An 18,916-nucleotide genomic window follows, 5' to 3' on the forward strand; every position below is an offset into this window, starting at 1 on the left:
CTAGCGCTAAACAACATTGAACTCTTTATTTAGTAATCTTCTAAAGGGTTCTGCTGTAATTTTCCTTTTCAAGTCTAAGCGTTGGTATGACTGCATTTGTCACGTCTTACAATGCATTGGACTTCCTATGTCTTCATGAAGTTAGTGAAATTCAGTTAATTTCTATCTTCTTCCTATACCACTGATATATAGGAGCCTTAAAGTTTTTTCTTTTGTTGACCTTGGCCTAAGTCTCATCTAACAGCTGAGTGTGGTTTCTACTTGCTTGCACAGGCCCAAATATAAATTTTATTCCAATATAGGCTTGACAGTTTATTTTTTTAAACGTAAACCATTTGACATATTTCAAGATCTATACTATAGACTAGATCAACACATTTATGAGTATTGTCAGGTTCGGGCAACATAAGGGACTTCATTTGCACGTACATTTTGACCAAAGAAACTAGTTAGTTTCAAGTGTCATGAATTTAAAATTCAAAACCTTACTTCGCAAACCTTTACTATGCTCATAGTACAAAATGTACCAGCAAAATCATTGCTACAAAATGTTCCTCAGGCAAGTTACAAGTCCATTAGGATTTGTATTTTGTATTGTAAAGAAATATTATTTATTTCTTTTCCAAATTGACAAGGAACCCTTTTACAGAACGCAATAAATGAAGTTGTGAAGAAAATAAATCTGACTTGAATGAAAAAACATAACAAACTGTCATTTTGATAGAAGTAGACTTGACTTAATAGTATGGGAGATTTTTCTTGACTAACTTTCCAGTCATCTTTCCATTAAAGTTGCCTTTTATAAGGTAATTTTTTGCCAATCAGATACAAGAAACTTGCCTTACTTTCAAGTCCCTTATGTCGTCTTAACCTTCCCTATGGAGCTCGACTTCATTCATATTTGATTCGTTGAAACTAATTTTTGACAATTTGGCTACATATGTATTTCAGCGAAAACGACCCCTTTTTTTCCTTCAATGTTGGTAATGTAGTCGTTTTTTGACCAACTACTTAGCTTTTCAAGCATCAGAAACTACAAAGTGGAAACTTTGCTTCACTAACCTCTACTTTAAGATGATCAGGCAAAATAATAGTAATAAAGTTCAGCTTTCAGTTGAATATAAAAACATGATCAACTGTCATTCTCACATAAGTAGACTTGACTGGATAGTAAGGGAAATTTGTTTTTACTAACTTTTCAGTCAATTTTCCAATAAAGTTGAAAATCAGATACTAGAAACTTGTTCTTTCAAATCCTTTATGTCGGCTGAACCTGTGCAATTACTAAAGCCCATAAGAAAATAGTTTTGAGGCGTTAAATCTGAAGAACGATGCGGCTAATGGAATGGCTTATTTCTTGAAATAACACACTTATCAAGCGTACTCTTCAATAAATTGATTGTAAAGGTGTGCTGCGTGGCGTGTGGCATCTTGTCTAACACTCTATTGTTTGTACCTTAATTTTCATGGCCATTTTGATGTCTAACTTAAGCACAATTCATATGAGCACGACCAACGAATGAACGAATATTCGTCGATTTTGACTTTTCATTCACATGAGAGTTTTTAATTCGTCGCGAATGAAGTTTGACAAGGAGCCACAGCCAAATATGTCTTCAAACGTATATAAACTCACATTTTGTAAGTCATTCGTCGTTTGTTGGTCGCGCTCATGTGAATGCTGCTTAACCCTTTGTTGTTTGTACCTTCGTTTTGAAGTCTTTCATGGTAATTTTGATGCCTATAGCTGACTCAAAAAGTTCTTCTCATCGTATGAGACGAAGGTTACGCTTTGTACTCTTGTCCTATATCTGTCGCCTAGAATCGTTTCACTTAGTTGTTCAAATGACATAAGACTTCTGGTATCAACCACTGTCAGCAACAATATAACTTCGTTGGGCCTCTTTTGAAAAAAGTGGTGTTTGTAGAGTACAGATGCACAGTGTGGTGCGATGAAGACTTATATACTTGCCCTATCCCAACTATTATACTTTACAACAAACCTTAGATATTCATTACCGCATGAACTCAAAGAAGAACGAATGCAAAGGCAATGAAAAACGATGTTTATCAAATGTTCATATCCGTTTTCAAACAAATTTCCATGGCCAAACCGGCCTCGATAACTTCACGATTTCCATCTTCTTCCTAAATTGATTCGGCATAGATCTTATCTTTCACATGACTCCAATCAATACCATGATGACCTTAAGTTAACCATTTTCGTATTAAATTTCAAGTAATTTTTGAGTAATAGCGTAGTTTTTACTTGTAAAATGTCAAAAAGCGACAACTTTAAAAGCCAACGCGTGCTTTTCAAAATTAAACTTGGGGGGACTTTCCATAACCGCAGCACGCAGCAAAGAAATCCCCAAAAAAAAAGCAATTATGGCAACACTGAACAAAAAACAGGAAAGAAATGTCAAAATCAACCATTTTTTGTATATAAAAAAGTGAACTTTGAAAATTAATTAAAAATAGAAATAAATGTTTCTAGCTATCAAATAAAAAAACCGCAAGTCGAAATTCGTGCTGCGGCAATGGAATGTTGTGCCTTAAACTTCTCAATGAATGACCCTTTACTTTGATCGTTTTTAGATCAAATCAAACAAAAACTGTTAACAAGTTTTTTGAATTAGAAATTCAATAGAAACTCATCTTATCCAATACACCCACCATGTCTATCCACTCCGAACCACTTCGATTTTCGGAGTTCCGAAAAAACAAAACGTCAAAACCACTTGTCACTTGTCCTACACTCCGTACATCATTTTTGTTTTGAATCAATCAGCTGGCTGTGCGAGGTCAAATGAGGAAAAAAGGAAAAGAATCGTAAAAGTAGTAAAAATCTCACACTGACTCGACGACGATTACAAAATAAAATCTACAAAAATATCACTCATTTCATTAATATTCAATCAAAAAGCTGGACAGAAAAGCCGAAAAATGTCCAAAGTCGTCAACTACATGGGCATGAGCATAGTTGAGCCCCAGGCGAGAATCAAACATTTGGCCAACTATGGCAACATGGTCGAAGTTGATCCAAATATGCCTGTCCAGAGGTGAGTCACATTGAAAATCCCTTCCAAATTCCATGCCATACCGAAAATGTTTGTTTTTATTTTGCAGATACTTTCGTTCAGGCACAGAAATCCTTCGAATGGCCAATGTCTATCTGACCGAGGGCAATCATGAAAATGCATACATTCTGTATATAAAATTCATGACCTTGTTCATCGAGAAAATCCGAACTCACCCCGATTATAGTAGCGTGCCTGCAGCAGTGAAGCAACCCATTCGGGTGAAACTCAAAGAAATCATTCCAGTTGCTGAGAAACTCAAGGAAAAGCTCCTCGTTCGCTATCAGAAAGAGTATGAACAGTTTTTGGCCAATAAGGAGGCGGAGAAAGCGCGTGAAATGGAAAGAGAAAAACAACGTTTGCTTCAGGAACAGAAGGACAAATCGAACAGAGCCATGCCGATGGGTTTGCAAGTTCAAATCGACCCGAAAGTACAGCCTAGTGCTCCCGATTTAAGTTTACTCGATCAAGTGGTTTATCCTAACGATTTTCCAAGTGGTACCGGTGGCAGGTCGAACCTACCATCGTCGGGGCTGCTTTTACCGGATTCTGATAAGAAAACGGGAAAGTATGTTTAAAGTATTTTTTGAAATTAAATGAATTCTGGAATTTTACTTAATTGTCTTTTCCAGACCTGCTTTTGATCGAAGTCAAAAGCCAGCTAACGACTCTTCTTCGGAATCGCTACTGGCTTCAGGCTCTCTGCGAACTGTTGTTATTCCACATAACACCATGATGCTATTTCTTAGTCTAGCAAGTAAAAACACGGCGAATAATGTTGAGACATGCGGCATTCTAGCTGGAAGATTGGCTCACAATCGTTTGCTCATCACTCATGTTATAATTCCAAAACAGCAGGGCACAGCTGATAGTTGTAATACGATGAAAGAAGAGGAAATTTTCGATGTACAGGATCAACAAAATCTCATTACTTTAGGTTGGATTCATGTGAGTTTCGTGATTGCAATTTTTTCTAAAACTTTAAAACTTAGAATATAATAATCTTAAGTTTTTCATGGAATTTCAAGACAAAGATTAATGTCTGCTTTTATGTTAGAACCCTTAGATGTTTTAGCTAAGCATATGTCTAACATTTTAAAAGATCAATTAGTAAAAATTGAGGATAAAGTGTCAGAAAAAATCTTAGTCCCTCTTGGGACCACTATTATTCCTTTTGTTTATCATGGGACTTCCCGTGGTTAAAACTAATCAATTTATTTTATTTATTTAGGGCATAAAAAATGGATTTATTTTTGATTTAAGAACATGTCTACGGATCTAGATTTTTTGGCAGATTTACTCATCTTTGCACTTTTACTAATCTTCTTAAATATAAAAATGAATCGGAAAATGTGTTGGTTACCGCATAACTCAAAAAGCCTGGATCTATTTGGCCAATTCTTTTTTTTAAATGTTCGTTGAAGTTTAAGGATGGTTTTTACGGCGAGAAAAATTCCAATAATTGCCGGAAAAACCATAAAAATAGCCCTTTTCTTTTACCCATACAAATAGTCGGCTTAAAGAATTTGACTTCAAGTCATATCAATTTAAAAAAAAAAAAGAAAAATTGTTGATGTCGATTTGATGTTGTTTTTCTTGGATTTTCTGTTACCTTATCTACTGAGTTTGCTTTTGTCAACCGATAAACGGCTGAAACAAGTCTGTATATCGTGTTTTGTGCTTCTTCATAGCGTCCTGTATTAACAATAGTTTACATACACAGAACGAAAAAAGTCATTCTATTGACTATTTTGGTAGTCAATATGACTATTTGGTAGTCAATTTTCACCCGATAACCGCGGTAGTCAATAGAACAATTTTCGGTTGTCAATTTTGGGATCCGAAATTTTTGTACAATTTGGTAGTCAATATGACAACTGCGGTAGTCAATATTACAACGTTGGTTGCAAGAAATTGAAACTACGGTTGTCGTGTTGACTAATGCGGTAGTCAATACGACAACTGAGGTAGTCAATGTGACAACTGCGGTAGTCAATAGGACAACTGCGGTAGTCAAAATGACAACTGCGGTAGTCAATAGGACAACTGCGGTAGTCAATAGGACAACTGCGGTAGTCAATTTTGGGTAGTCAATATGACAACCAAATTGTCGTATTGACTACCGAAGTTGTTCTATAGACTACCGGAGTGGCTAATGTTGTTGTTAATCCACTGCGACGAAGCTTTAAGGCGGATAGCAGAGTTTGCAGCTATTTGTTTGCTAAATATGTCAAGAGTTGTTAGTTAGAGTAAGGTGTACAGTGCAGCAGATGGGGTTATGCCGCAGATTGGGTCGTGCGAAGCGATTCGCTTATACATAGGCAAGCTGAACGTTGGACTTTATCTAATTTGTGGGTTTATAGCTTACTCTAAAGTAGTCCACCATACTGCCACACCGTACATTAAAATGGGTCTAATTACCGATGTGTATAGCCAATGCTATACACGTACCCGAACGAGTCAAACCTTGAGGCCCACCATTGCTGTTTCCTCTTTCCTCTTATGAGTATAAGTGGACAATCAATTTCTAGCGATCAATTCATAGCTGAGGTGAGCTCATTGACTTTGTTGTCAATGTAGTTATCGTTAGAGAAAGGCCTAGATAGTCCAGGTTCTAGTAAACTCTGTAATTAGTTGCTTTATGAAGCCCAGTCAGTTTTTCAATGATTTCGAAAAGTCACTGGACCATCCACATTGATATTGGACTGGATATATCTATGATCAGAGAACGAATGTTCTTTGGCTACTTGAACTTCTTGTCGAGTTTTAGTAATAAAGGTCAGTTCATTTCCAACATTAGTTACTAAGAGGTTAGTACCAGAGTGTCAGTGTTAGTGTTTGTTTATTTAGTGTTTAGTGACAAAATAATTTATATTTGATATGCCTCCCATAAGACAAAGCAATTTAGGTAGAAGAACCCGAACTGCTACAAAACAAGTTAATTACCGATCTAATCGTACTGCGCAAGAACGTGAAGACTAAATTGAACTTGGTCTGCTTTCAGTTTCGATGTCTTAATTGACTACAGTAACTACCTATGTGTTGTTATTGGTTATATGATCTCGGTTTTCTCACTCTGTAAGGCATTGAAATACAAAAACAAAGCCAATGGATTGTGTTGCGCAAGTGCGCGTTAAGTGAAAATGATTATCATTGGATCCACCACCAGAGCCCTTGAACTCATTGGTTTCAGGAATAATAACAGATTCCATACATTTCTTGACATTTTTTGCTTTCGAATGTCTTCATTTGGGGCACAAAATATAGTTCGGGAAAATTTTATGCAACCTTTTAAGTTATGTATCATAGCAGTTACTCATAATTATTTTAGCGAATAAAATTTTTCTTCACTTAAGTTAGGATGCGTCACTAATCTTCAATTTCTTAATCATTATGAAATCAGTGATTCCACTATCAACGCCAACTGATGAAGTCAATGCATGTCTAAAGTCCTCCAATTGGTGGAAACATGTCAAAGTACTTTATTTAAGCATGAATATGCGAGTTGTAAAATATTTAAACATATTTTCTAAACAAATTATTGGTAACGGCAAATTTCCTGTAGATATTTTGACTGACTGCATTATCTTTCTTCAAAGTTTTTGTCAGTTAACACATCTCAAAAGTACAGAAACCGTGATTGGTTGAGCGAACGAGCTATATTATTTGTAAGAAACGTAGATGTAAATAAATTAAATTTCAAAATTCAAGAACAAATTACAGGCGAATCGAGGATATATAAATCAGTTGATTCGGCTACTAACCAAGATGATGTAGTCAACTATCCAACGGAATTTTTAAACTCGCTGGATTTGCCAGGATTGCCACATCGCAATCATCAATTAAAGATTGGCTCAATAGTTACAATGTTGCGAAATATCAACCAACGGCGTCTTTGCAACGGGACATGGTTAGCAAGAAAAAAAATTACTAAGCAACGTGATAGAAGCAACTTTTCTTAAAGGAAAGTATATAAGAGAAGATGTTCTCATACCGCTCAACCCGATGATTCGGATTGATGTGCCATTTGAGTTTAAGCGACAACAGTCTCCAGGGCGGCTTGCTTTTGCATAAACAAGTCCCAGGGACAATCACTAGGTGTTTGTGGTATTAATTTAGAAAACCCATGTTTCTCACATGGTTAATTGTATTTTGCATGTTCCCGTGTTGGAAACCCATCAGATTTGTTTGTCTATGCACCAAGTAAAGAACACAACGCCCATTCACCAGGGTGACGGTTCTGTTCAGGAGTATTTTTAGCCACGGTTATAAAATATCTTATTCTTTTATCTTAATTTATCTTCTTCGTTGGATTAGAAATTACCTTTCTAACCGTTCAATACAAGTTGTATTGGATGGTTTCAAGTCTGAAATTCATAAAATAAATGCTGGTGTACCCCAGGGCTCCGTTTTGTCTCCGACTCTCTTCCTTATATTCATAAACGATCTTTTGTATGTCATTTCTAATCCATTAAAATGTTTCGCCGACGACAGTACCCTCAGCTTTTCATATTCGTTTCTAGATTCACATCCTTGTCCTTCGGATGTGGAATTTAAACGGCAGCGTATGATAAGCTCATTAAATTTTGATCTTGACAGCATTGTCCAATGAGGAATCAAATCGAATACTCAATGCTGTCTCTTGTCTTTAAAGCGTAACCCACCCCTATCCATGAGCGGCACTTGCATCCAGGAAACTAATCAACTTTCAGTACTCGGTATGAATATCACAGATCACCTCTTATGGAATGATCACATATTCGATATCGCAAAAAATGCTGCCAGGTGCTTAGGATTTCTCCGAAGATGCAAGAAATTTTTCACCCCTTCTGATCTGGCTATAATCTACAAAGCTTTTATCCGTCCAAAGCTTGAGTATAATTCGCATATCTGAGCAGGTGCCCCCAAAATCTCTTGGATAGAATTCAAAAAAGGGCTTTAAAAATGTTAGGCGACAGAACTATAATCGAAACATTTACATCGCTAGAACACCGTCGCAATGTTTCATGTCTTTCGTTATTTTATAGATATTTTTACAAACAATGTTCTGTCGAATTAGCCAGTTGCATGTGGAATGCTTTGGCCAACTCTGTTTTTCCCTCCCATTTTGATGTTCAGAACTTTAAGACCAATGTGCTCCGGTATCTCCTTTTAAATCCTTCCCTATTTTCCTAAGGCTCGCACTGTGTTTAAATATAAACATATAAAGGGTACTAATAACCCCATTAGTGCTTGTGAATATAAAAAAAAAAAAAAACGTAGGAGCAAAAAACTGCCATATTACAAATCTTTATGACAGGACCAGAGAGAAAAAACTAATCGAGAGAGCCAAATTTCCTCGTCTCCGTCCCTTTGAAACCTCTTACTCTCATTTTTTTATAGCGTGTTGAATTCGTAACGGTGTATACATCAGAGAGAAAAATATAAATGAGAGAGCCAAATTTCCTCGTCTCCGTCCTCTTGGAACCTCTTACTCTCATTTTTTATAGCGTGTTGAATTCGTATCGGTGTATACATGTTTTCACCTCGAAGAGCAGAGAAAATCGAGATATTTGATATTTCTTTCTCTCTCTGGTTTTCACGAATTAATTCTAGCAAACAATTTTCGTTTGTCAATGAATTACGGTAAACGTTAAAACGGAAGATTGTGGTGAATTTGTTTTTCTTTTCTCTTTCTTTGAGTTACAGATAGATGGCATTAACAACCAAAACCAGAAAAGATGTGTTCAGAAAGAGTGTATAACAAGGTTAAGGTTTTTTAAACTAGACTTTATTTGTTATGAAACTGAAAGATAAGATATAAATAAATAATAGAACTGGAAAACTTATAAAAATGATGCATAAGACTTAAATTTTGGTTGAAAATTTGACAAATTTGTATATTCCCTTCCCAAAACCACTGACCTAGCGAGAATACAAATAATTTTACTTTTGTACAAAAGTACTTTTCGGCTTAGATATGTAGTTAAGCTTTTAAAAACAGCACACTAGCTAAGTAGAAAGCATAGCTTATCGCCAATTCACAAATCTTATGCGATGAAAATTGGCAACAGAAGTTCACGGTTTTTTTTATTTAGTCTCTACTTAAATCACTTATTTTCAGCATTTTGGAAATGTCGGTAACGTAAAGAAAATAAACAACGAGTACACACAAATACAATAGGAATGTAAAAAAGAGATGAGTTTATAAAAATGTTTTCAATGTTTCTGCGTTGTTTTATTTTAATGATCCATGTTTACATTCTTTAACTCTCGTTGTTAATGTTCCAGCAACTCTCGCAGCCAAAATTAAGTCGATGAACTCTGAAAATTGAAACAAATCTCAGTTTTTTTTGCATATTTTAACGGTCTGAGCGAAAATTAAACGCATAAACGCAGCTAATAATAAAACAAATAATAGTTGTAGTGCTTCATATTCGAATGATATTACTTCCAAAGTAACACAATAAGAGTACCAAAAAATTGTTCATCCACAATTTTGAATTTTCTTTGAACACCTCTGAACAACATGGCATCCGCCATTTTTCAAAGGTGGACGCCATTTTTTTTTAATGTGGGGAGTATGCACATCTTCTTGCATCAGTATTCGTTCCCCATATTTTTTTTCATATGGAGTTAATACATATGCAAAAGAGAGCAACCGTCGAATTTGGTTCTCTCGTTTAGTTTTTTTCTCTCTGACAGGACGAGGTCTGTCGGGTCCGGTAGTACGATTATTAAAATAAGTTTAACTTAAAATTTCAAAGCTCGATCGCACTCGTTGACAAGGTACGAAGTTACACAAAAAATACAATGGGCAGGTTCTTGTGACATAAGGGACTTGAAAGTAAGGCAAGTTTTTAGCACCTGATTGGCCAGCTGCCAAAAAATTACCTTCCAATTAAGACAACAATGGAAAGTTGACTTGAAAGTTAATCAAGGGAAATCTCCCTAACTATGTTGTCAAAAACATATGTTGTCCATTGTAGTTTTTGATGTGAATTTATTATTTTTTGTATTTATAATTCTTTGTTACTTTTGGAAAAAAAAAGTTATGCTTACCAGTTCGCAATACATCTATATTTTCGGCGGTATCGATGAAAAGATATTGCACCCCGTCGACCTCAAAAATTTGCTGAACTTCTTCACTCATGTTAATTAATTTATAAAAATGTTTAAATTTGTATTTCTTTTCTTAAAAATAATTTAAATTACGCGCCACACCAGACAAATGACAACTGAACAGCTGTTTTGGGTGAACAAGCAAATTGAGAAATGAATCCATGAATTTTTTGTCTCACTTAAAAAATAGTTGAGCGCTCGGAGCGCTCAGTTGATGGTACACGCCTATCAAGTCAAGTTTACTTCGACCAAAATCAGCAGTTTGTCATGCTTTTTATGCTATGAACTTAAAGCAGAGGTTTGCGAGGAAAAGGTCTGAATTTGAAAAAGTTGCATTGGTCTAAATTTACGTTCAAAGAATGAAGATAACTGCAAATGTTACGAAAAACAATTCCAATGGAGTTCCAAGACGAAAAAAACTCAATATTGCACGGAAATTTGTATAAAGCCACTAGTGTCAACTTTGTCCCTCAGGGAAGCCATTTACTTACTTAAGGTGGCGCTACAGTCCGGGGCGGACCTGGACCTCAACCAACATGCGTCTTCAGCCAGCTCGGTCTCTAGCTAGCTGTCTCCAGTTTCGCACGCCAAGTTGGTTGAAGTCCTCTCCCACCTGGGTGCGCCACCTGAGTCGCGGTCTTCCTCTACTGCGCCGTCCCTCGGGATTGGATTCGAAGACCTTTCGGGCTGGAGCGTTAATGTCCATCCGCTCTACATGACCTAGCCATCTAAGCCGTTGGACTTTAATTCTGCTAACTAGGTCAGTGTCGCTGTACAGCCCGTACAGTTCGTCATTATATCTTCTCCTCCATTCTCTTTCTATGCGTATGGGACCAAAAATCACCCGAAGAATTTTTCTCTCGAAGCATCCTACGACGCTCTCATCTTTCTTTTCTTCTTCTTCTTTCTTTCCAGGGCTCAGCGCCATTAATGAGAACGGGGATGATGAATTTCTTATAAATGGTGACTTAGATGCTCGAGAGAGGACTTTACTTCTCAGTCCAAAGAAACAGCGGTTCCTAGGTAGAAGAAGTCCTTATCTATCTCAAAGTTATAGCTGTTCATGGTGACGTTTCGTCCAAGACGTCGTTGTTCAGTGTCCTTTTTTGTGTAGTTGGCGCAATTTAGAGGGTCTCCTTTTTTATGTATTGGGCAAACTATGCTGAGATTCCACTCATCGGGTATGCTTTCTTCCAACAATATTTTGGTGACTTGGTGCATGCTCCCTGTCAAGTCATAGTCTGCTGCTTTAAAAAGTTCGGTAGCGTGCCATCAGCTCCAGCAGCTTTGTTTGACTTAAGTTTAGATATAGCAATCTTCACTTCGTCTAGGTCGGGTAGGCGGAATTGTTGATCTGCGTCGCGTAGGTTGAGTGGTTATATCTCCCTTACAGCGGAATTTGGTTTGTCATCGCCATTATTTAATTTAGAGAATTGGTATTTCCATATTCTCAACATCGACTGCGGTTCTACTACGATGTTCCCCTGATCGTCTTTACAGGTTTCGTTTCGTGGCTGGTACCCTTGGGAGGTTTTTTTTACCTTTTGGTAAAATTTACGAGCCTCATTCCTGCTGTGACATCCCTCTATCTCTTCGATCGCTCTCTTCTCGAGCTCTCTTCTTTTCAATCTTCCATTCTGTACAGGGCCGTTTTGTATGCCTGTTGTTTCGTTGTGCGCTTGCCGGCATTCGTCGTCAAACCAGGGGCTTCGCTGTGGTGGCCGTGTGAAACCTAGCACTTCAGAGGCGGCATTTCTGATGGCTGCAAGGCAATGATGCCACTGGTTTTCAATGCTTAATGCAGGCAGCATAGGACTCCTTAAGAGGTTATTAGAGACTCGATCGGAAAAGGACATGGCAGTCTCTTGCGATTGTAGCCGGCTAACGTCGAATCTTTTCACAGTACTTCCTTGTTTTGGCTTGGATCGGGATATCCGTAGAACAAGGTATTGGTCGGAGTCATTTTTTGTCACTCGGAATGTTCAGATATACTCTATACTGGAGAAGTGTCGTGTGTCGATCGCAATCAATCAATCCGGTTGATGGTTGATTGATCAGGAGATTTCCATGTCCCCTTGTGGATATTGATAACTTCTCGCCCGCAGCGAAATCGATCAGCCTGAATTCGTTGTCGGAGGTGGTGTCGTGCAGTCTGTACTTCCCGATTATGCCACCAAAGATATCTTCTGTTCTTAGCTTGGCATTGAAATCTCCTAAGACAATTTTTATGTCATAACCAGGGCACTACTCATATGTCTTGCTCGAAGAATATGTCTTTGGTGTCTTCATATTTCTCCTCTGTTGGGGAATGCGCGCATATTAGGCTTATGTTGGCGAATTTAGCCTTAATGCAATATGTCGTGATGCGCTCGCTCACGATGTTGAAACTCGAGACTTTTTGCATGAGTCTAGTTCCAACAACAAATCCACACCCAAATAGTCGCTGTCTATGTTTTTGGTAGTAGTCGCCGCAGTACATATATATCGCAGTCATTTAGTTTGCGATTGCCCGGTCCATCCCATCGCACTTCTTGGATGGCTGTAATATCTGCCTTGCAGCAGTTTAGGTCTGTTAAGGGACCTAACATTCCACGTACATATCCGAAGTTCGTTGTCCTTATTTCGTTTGCTTGGGTTGTCAACAGTGAATCCGTCCGTATCCGAGGCTTGTTGGTGCTTCGCAACTAAGGTATTTCTTACGTGGTCAGGAAGTCACCCCGACGGCACAACCCCCAGCCTGGAGGGCCAGATCTTTAGTATAAATCCATTGACGGGAAGCCAGATAAACCGCTAGTCATAGAAGCCCTATAAGGTGTTCACTAAGTAGTTGAACTTTACTGGAACTGTAGACACCACCGTTGATTCCATCGCGAGAATTGGTCCGCTGTCGTCTGGATAGAGAGAGGTGCCTTAGTGGAAACACCTTTCCCCTCTCTCTTGTTTGCTGCCACCAACAACTTTCCACTGGGGTTAGAACCCAATTTCCAGTTGAGGTACAAGGCACCCGATGTTCACCGCGGGGAGGTGATTTTGGAAATATTTTTGTCCTGTTTTCAAAAATTTTCCATTTACGTTTTTTTTGTTTTAATAAACATAATATTTATACATTTTGCGTACCTGTTGTAAAGTTCTTTTATTAAAAAGTAATGAGTTCAAGGCAGGCGACTTCGTTAAGGAGGATCACAAAATCCGCTTAAAGTTAAAGTTGGTTAATTATTTTTCTGCTAACTTTCTAAATAAAGTTTCAAAAACAAAAATATAACTTTTAATTTCTAAAAAATAATAAACAAATACGTTTCTTAACTTTCAGACTCATCCAACTCAGACGGCTTTTCTTTCTTCGGTCGATCTACACACTCATTGCTCCTATCAAATGATGATGCCCGAAGCTATTGCCATTGTATGTGCTCCCAAATACCAAACGTAAGTTAAATTAATTCGTAACAACTTTTTAAATATTTTCTAAATTCTTTATATTTTCTTATTTCTAAATTCACAGATCTGGTTTCTTTTGTTTAACCCCGAATTATGGCCTGGATTATATTGCCCAATGTCGTCAAGCTGGATTTCATCCACATCCAAATGATCCTCCTTTGTTTATGGTTTGTTTTCATTTCTTAATTTTTTAAAAATTCATAAAATTTAAACCTTTTCTGTCCTCGCTGCTTATAGGAAGCAACTCATATCCATATTGATGAACATTTAAATGTGGAATTTGTTGATCTTAGAAGATAGTCTGAAAACAATATTTGACACAAAAGATCTCTTCAAGTTTATACCAAAAAGGAAAAACAAATGCTACTAAAGGTCAAAAATTACATGCCCTTTTCATGTTCAATGTTGTTTGCTTAGCTGGAGCTAAAAAATTTACAAAACAAACAAAAATTCAACATATATATATACAAACAAAAATTAAGTGCTTTATAAAGGCGGCTTCTACACCAAATACCTAAATAATATTATATTTTAATGAAAAATTGATAAAACAAAAGAGTAAGAAAGAGCTTGAATAATTAGGATATTGGTTTTTAAATGATGATATATGCAATTGCATTTAAATAATTTAATATTGTTTTTTTAAGTAATTTTTGAAAATAGAGCTTTTTGTTTTTGAAACATCCTAGTTTTTTTTTAATTTGTATGTTAATTAGATGCGTTTTTCAATTCACTTTAAGTCGATGCATTAACTTTTAAAAGAAAAGACAGTTTGGCATTTTAATGAAATTAATATACATTACATATATATATATATATACATAACATACTATTTTTATCTATATTATAAAAATAAAATAAAATATGTATGTAAAAATAATAACAATGAAGTTACGATTTAATTGATTTTACTAGAAGTGTCAACGAAAATAGTGGACAAAATTTAACTTTGCACTCGAGAATCATCACCTTTTAAGAGTGAAAACAATTTAAACATTTATTCTGTGTTTCGAAAATGTGCTGGTTGCATAGCCAAAAAAGTCGGTAGAAAACCCACCGTCGCTTAAAAACCCATGGAAACTTTTTACAGAGCTTAGCGTACACAGCAAGCGAAGAAGAACGAAATGGTTAAACTTGTGTTTAATACCGGAGTGAAGTTACGTGAAACCCGAAAATCACATGCTTCAAGAAAACTTAAAGAAACCATCGACTCTCTGTTGTGTCTTGGAACTCTGGATTGAATGAAAAGCGGATTCCTTTAACTCAATTATGAAACGTCTTTATTATAATATAAACGAAAATCGAATAATATTTTATTTTGATAACAGGAAAATATTAAATCAATTGATAACTTGATTAAGTTGATATTTAAAGTAATAATTCAGTACAGTTGCTCATATATATGAATATTTATATACAACAATCTCCCACACTATTTTATTCATAATCTTGAAGATATCCTGGCCGCCGTCGGTTTCTATTCGTTCTTCGATTTGGAACAGGAATGTTGCTTGGTTCTATGTCTGTGTGTATTCGATTTTCAGGAATGTTCATTGTCTCTATTCCTGATTGTCTTCGAACTTCAAAACTTCCTGGAATTACTGGAACTTACTCAAACTGAATTTGTATTTCATCTATACTTGGATCACTTCTTTTCGGTTGATCTTCTTGAATAGTATTTTCCTTTTCGGGTAAAACCACTTCTGATTTGTATAATTGGTTTATATGGCGTTTTAATACATATCCATTGTCGAGCTCGATTTCATAATGCAGTTGACCAAACTTTTTCTTAACAACTCCAAATTTCCAAGCTGGCTTTCCGTTTAAGTAAAATCTTGACTGAACTCTATCTCCCACACTTAAATTTCGAATTGAGTTTACTTTTTCGTTGGAAGATTTTTCATATTTAACAGGACGTAGGCAATCTAATTTGATTCTCATCTCTCTTCCAAGATATTGTTGTGCTGGACTTTTACCATTTGATAAAGGTGTTGCTCTATAACGATATAATATTTCACGTACTTTATTATGTATTGAGCCTTCTTCTTCTGACATCGCGTTTAATTTTGATTTTAATGTTTTAATATATCGTTCGGCTAACCCGTTTGTAGCTGGATGTCCTGGCGCTATAAATTTTTGCATTATACCATTTTCCTTACAGTATGCTTTGAATTCATTGCTTTGAAAAATCGAAGCGTTATCTGATACAATAACTTTTAGTAGACCATGTGTTGCTACAATGTCTTGAAGAAATTTGATAGTTACCTCTGATGTAGGAGCTGAATTTGTAACTTTGATTTCTGGCCACTTTGATTTTGCATCGATTAGAACGAAGAAATTATAACCTTGCAATGGACCAGCGTAATCAATATGTACTCTATCGAAATTAGCATTTGGTTCATCCCAATGATGAGTAGTGATCTGAGGAGGACTATTCTTACAAAGAGCACATTTTGCACAAGACCTGACGAGTTTTTCTATGCTTGAGTCTATTCCATTCCAATAGCAATATTTACGAGCCAGTTGTTTCATTTTCACAATTCCGATATGAGTACGATGCAATTCTTTAAGGACTTCGTCTTGAAGAGTGTTTGGAATAACGACGCGATTTCCTTTAAAAATAACACCATCTTGTAAAGAATAATCTGGGTTTTCTATTTGGCCTTTAAGTAAATCCTGTTTAAGTTTCGACAATTTTGAATCTTTTTCTGTTTCCTTCGCTATAGATGTTGCTGTTAACGACACGGTTGATATTTGATTGATAATTTGGTCTTGAAGGTCTTTGATTTCGTCGTCTAGGAAAAATTTAAATTTTTGAAATGAATCGGTTGAAAGGTTTCGCGACAAGCAATCTACATGAAGATGTTCCTCTGCTTTTTTATGTTGAATTTTGTAGTTAAATCCTTGAAGGAACGAAGCATACCTTAGAAGTCTAGATGATGTCATTGCTGGGATTTTTGAATGTTGATGAAAAATTCTGGTTAATGGTTTATTATCTGTGATCAAAATAAATTCTCTTCCATATAGATACATGTAAAATTTATCAATGGCAAAAACAATAGCTAGTGCTTCGCGGTCGAGTTGGCTATAATTTTGTTCTGACAGTGGTAGTGATCGAGATATAAATGCAATTGGTCGTTCTACACCCTCATCAATCTGTGACAAAACAGCTGCTATTCCAACAGGACTCGCATCACATGCTAAAGTAGTCTGTAACTGTGGATCATAAGGAGTTAATACACGATTGCTCATAATTTCCTCTTTGAGTTTAATAAATGCTAATTCGCACGATTTTGACCACTTAAATTTATAATTTTTTTGAAGTAATTGTCGCAAAGGAAAAGTTATTGTCGAAAGATCAGGAATGAATTTTGAATAGTAAGTAATCATACCCAAAAATGCACGTACTTCATCTGAATTCTTGGGCCGTGACATATCTTTAATAGCTTGAACTTTATCTGGTGACTTTAGAATTTCATTTTTACGTATAACATAGCCTAAATATCGAATTTCTGTTTTGAAAAATTCACATTTATTTTTGTTTACATGTAAATCGTACTTTTGTAATTTTTCGAAACAATTAATTAATCGTTCTTTGCATTCAGTAACTATTGCACCATGAATAATAATATCATCAAAATAAGATAACGTACCTTCTAATCCTTGAAGTATTTGGTCTAGTATTCTATTGAATTCACTAGGAGCTGTTTTAATGCCAAAAGATAAACGGTTCATTCGATACGTGCCTCTGTGTGTTGATATAGTTTGTACTTGCTTGCTTTCTTCATCGACTAAAACGTGTAAATATGCTTTGTATAAATCCAAACGACAAAAATATTTTGAATTTCGTAACTGATTCAAAAGTTCATCGATTCGTTTAATCGGATAATGAGCTGTTTCGAGCTGAGGGTTTACACCAACTTTGTAATCCACACATAGTCGCACCTTACCATCGGGTTTTGGAATTATCACCAACGGTGAATATTTGTTCATTTGCTCTGTTACTGAATCGATAGTGCAAATTTCGTTTTTGACAGTACGTGTAGGTTGATCGATCGTTTGTAAATTTATGTTAAGATGTCGTATCCATACTCTGCCTATAAGCGGTGCGTATTTTGAAGGAACTATATACATTTCCTCGTTCGATACTGTATCTTGATATTGGACCTGTACTTCAACCTTTCCTATTGGAGCAAATATCTCACCAGTATAGGATCGAAAACCAATATCTGACTTTTTTACGGGAACATTTAAATTCAATTTGTTGAAATCTTTCTCTGGAAGTAACGTGAAGCCTGCCCCAGAGTCCACTTCGAATTCTTGACGTTTCCCATTTATTGAAACATTTATGTAAAATTTGCGACCATCTATTGAAAATATTTCAGATTTTCCATAAACATCAATTATTTTATTTAAATGATGTATGTTATCTGAATAATCGTACTCTGCGTTATCTGTTGCATTTGTAATAGCGTTTGTGTTCTGGTTTGATTTATTTAATAAGAATTTCAAACAAACTCGCTTCACATGACCATGTTTCTTGCAGAATTCACAACTTAGTTGATTTCGATTAGATTTACAATCATTTGACAGGTGATTATTTCTACCACATCGTAGACACAGTCCTTCGATTCCCAAACTTTTGTAATCTATAAAAGATTTCGATTTTTTCGTTTTTGAATATTCTTGAGATCGAGGTTTTGGACCATGGTTGTGAATTTTATTTTGAGATTGAAAATTTGAATTTGATATTTTATTTATTTCTATGTTCGAAGAGTTGTTCGTAATTGAAATGAGTTTGCAATTAATTTTTGATGCTTCGAGTTTAATCGCCTGTTCAACAATTTTGTCGAATTCTAAGTTTTCTTCCTGAAGTAGTTTTTCTCTTATGTTGTTGTCCCTAAGCCCTCGAATAAATTGAGCTCGTAGAAAAATGTTGGCTATGGACAAACCACATGTGCAGTTGAAGTTGCTGTATAGTACCCTTTGTCGAAGTTTTGCTAAGTAATCATTTATGGAATCCTTTTCATTTTGATATTCCGATAAAAAATAATGTTGTTCTACCAATGAATTTTTTTTCGGACAAAAATGCTTCTCTAATTTTTCAATCAATTCATCATTATTTCAATTCGTTAATATTTTTGGGAGCTGAGAGTGACGTCAGTAACGAATAATTTGAAGAACCAATAAATTGAAGCAATAATTTAGCGCACATCTCTTTATCTTCGAATATCTTTTTTATCTGAAAATGATTTTCTAAACGTTCTTTATAATTATTGAATTGTTCAACCTTGGGGTTG

General features: G+C 35.8%; 2 protein-coding genes across 2 annotated transcripts; one reads left to right on the forward strand and one right to left on the reverse strand.

Moving 5' to 3' along the window:
* The first annotated feature begins 2,768 nt into the window (after nt 1–2,768).
* Nucleotides 2,769–14,416, forward strand: LOC129942320 (STAM-binding protein-like). The gene is made up of 6 exons (XM_056051192.1): nt 2,769–3,062; nt 3,130–3,648; nt 3,713–4,028; nt 13,492–13,604; nt 13,681–13,783; nt 13,854–14,416. The coding sequence occupies exons 1-6, from the start codon at nt 2,947–2,949 to the stop codon at nt 13,914–13,916; spliced, it is 1,230 nt and encodes a 409-aa protein (XP_055907167.1). The 5' UTR covers nt 2,769–2,946; the 3' UTR covers nt 13,917–14,416.
* An 808-nt stretch (nt 14,417–15,224) lies between these two features.
* On the reverse strand, nt 15,225–18,079 carry LOC129954259 (uncharacterized protein K02A2.6-like). Its single transcript, XM_056068049.1, has 3 exons — nt 18,061–18,079; nt 17,270–17,983; nt 15,225–17,128 (listed from the first exon to the last, which is right to left on the reverse strand). Exons 1-3 carry the CDS (start codon nt 18,077–18,079, stop codon nt 15,225–15,227), a joined length of 2,637 nt encoding a protein of 878 aa, XP_055924024.1.
* Nucleotides 18,080–18,916: the final 837 nt, after the last annotated feature.

The sequence above is a fragment of the Eupeodes corollae genome, chromosome 1, assembly GCF_945859685.1.
Source record: "Eupeodes corollae chromosome 1, idEupCoro1.1, whole genome shotgun sequence".
NCBI classification, from domain to species: domain Eukaryota; kingdom Metazoa; phylum Arthropoda; class Insecta; order Diptera; family Syrphidae; genus Eupeodes; species Eupeodes corollae.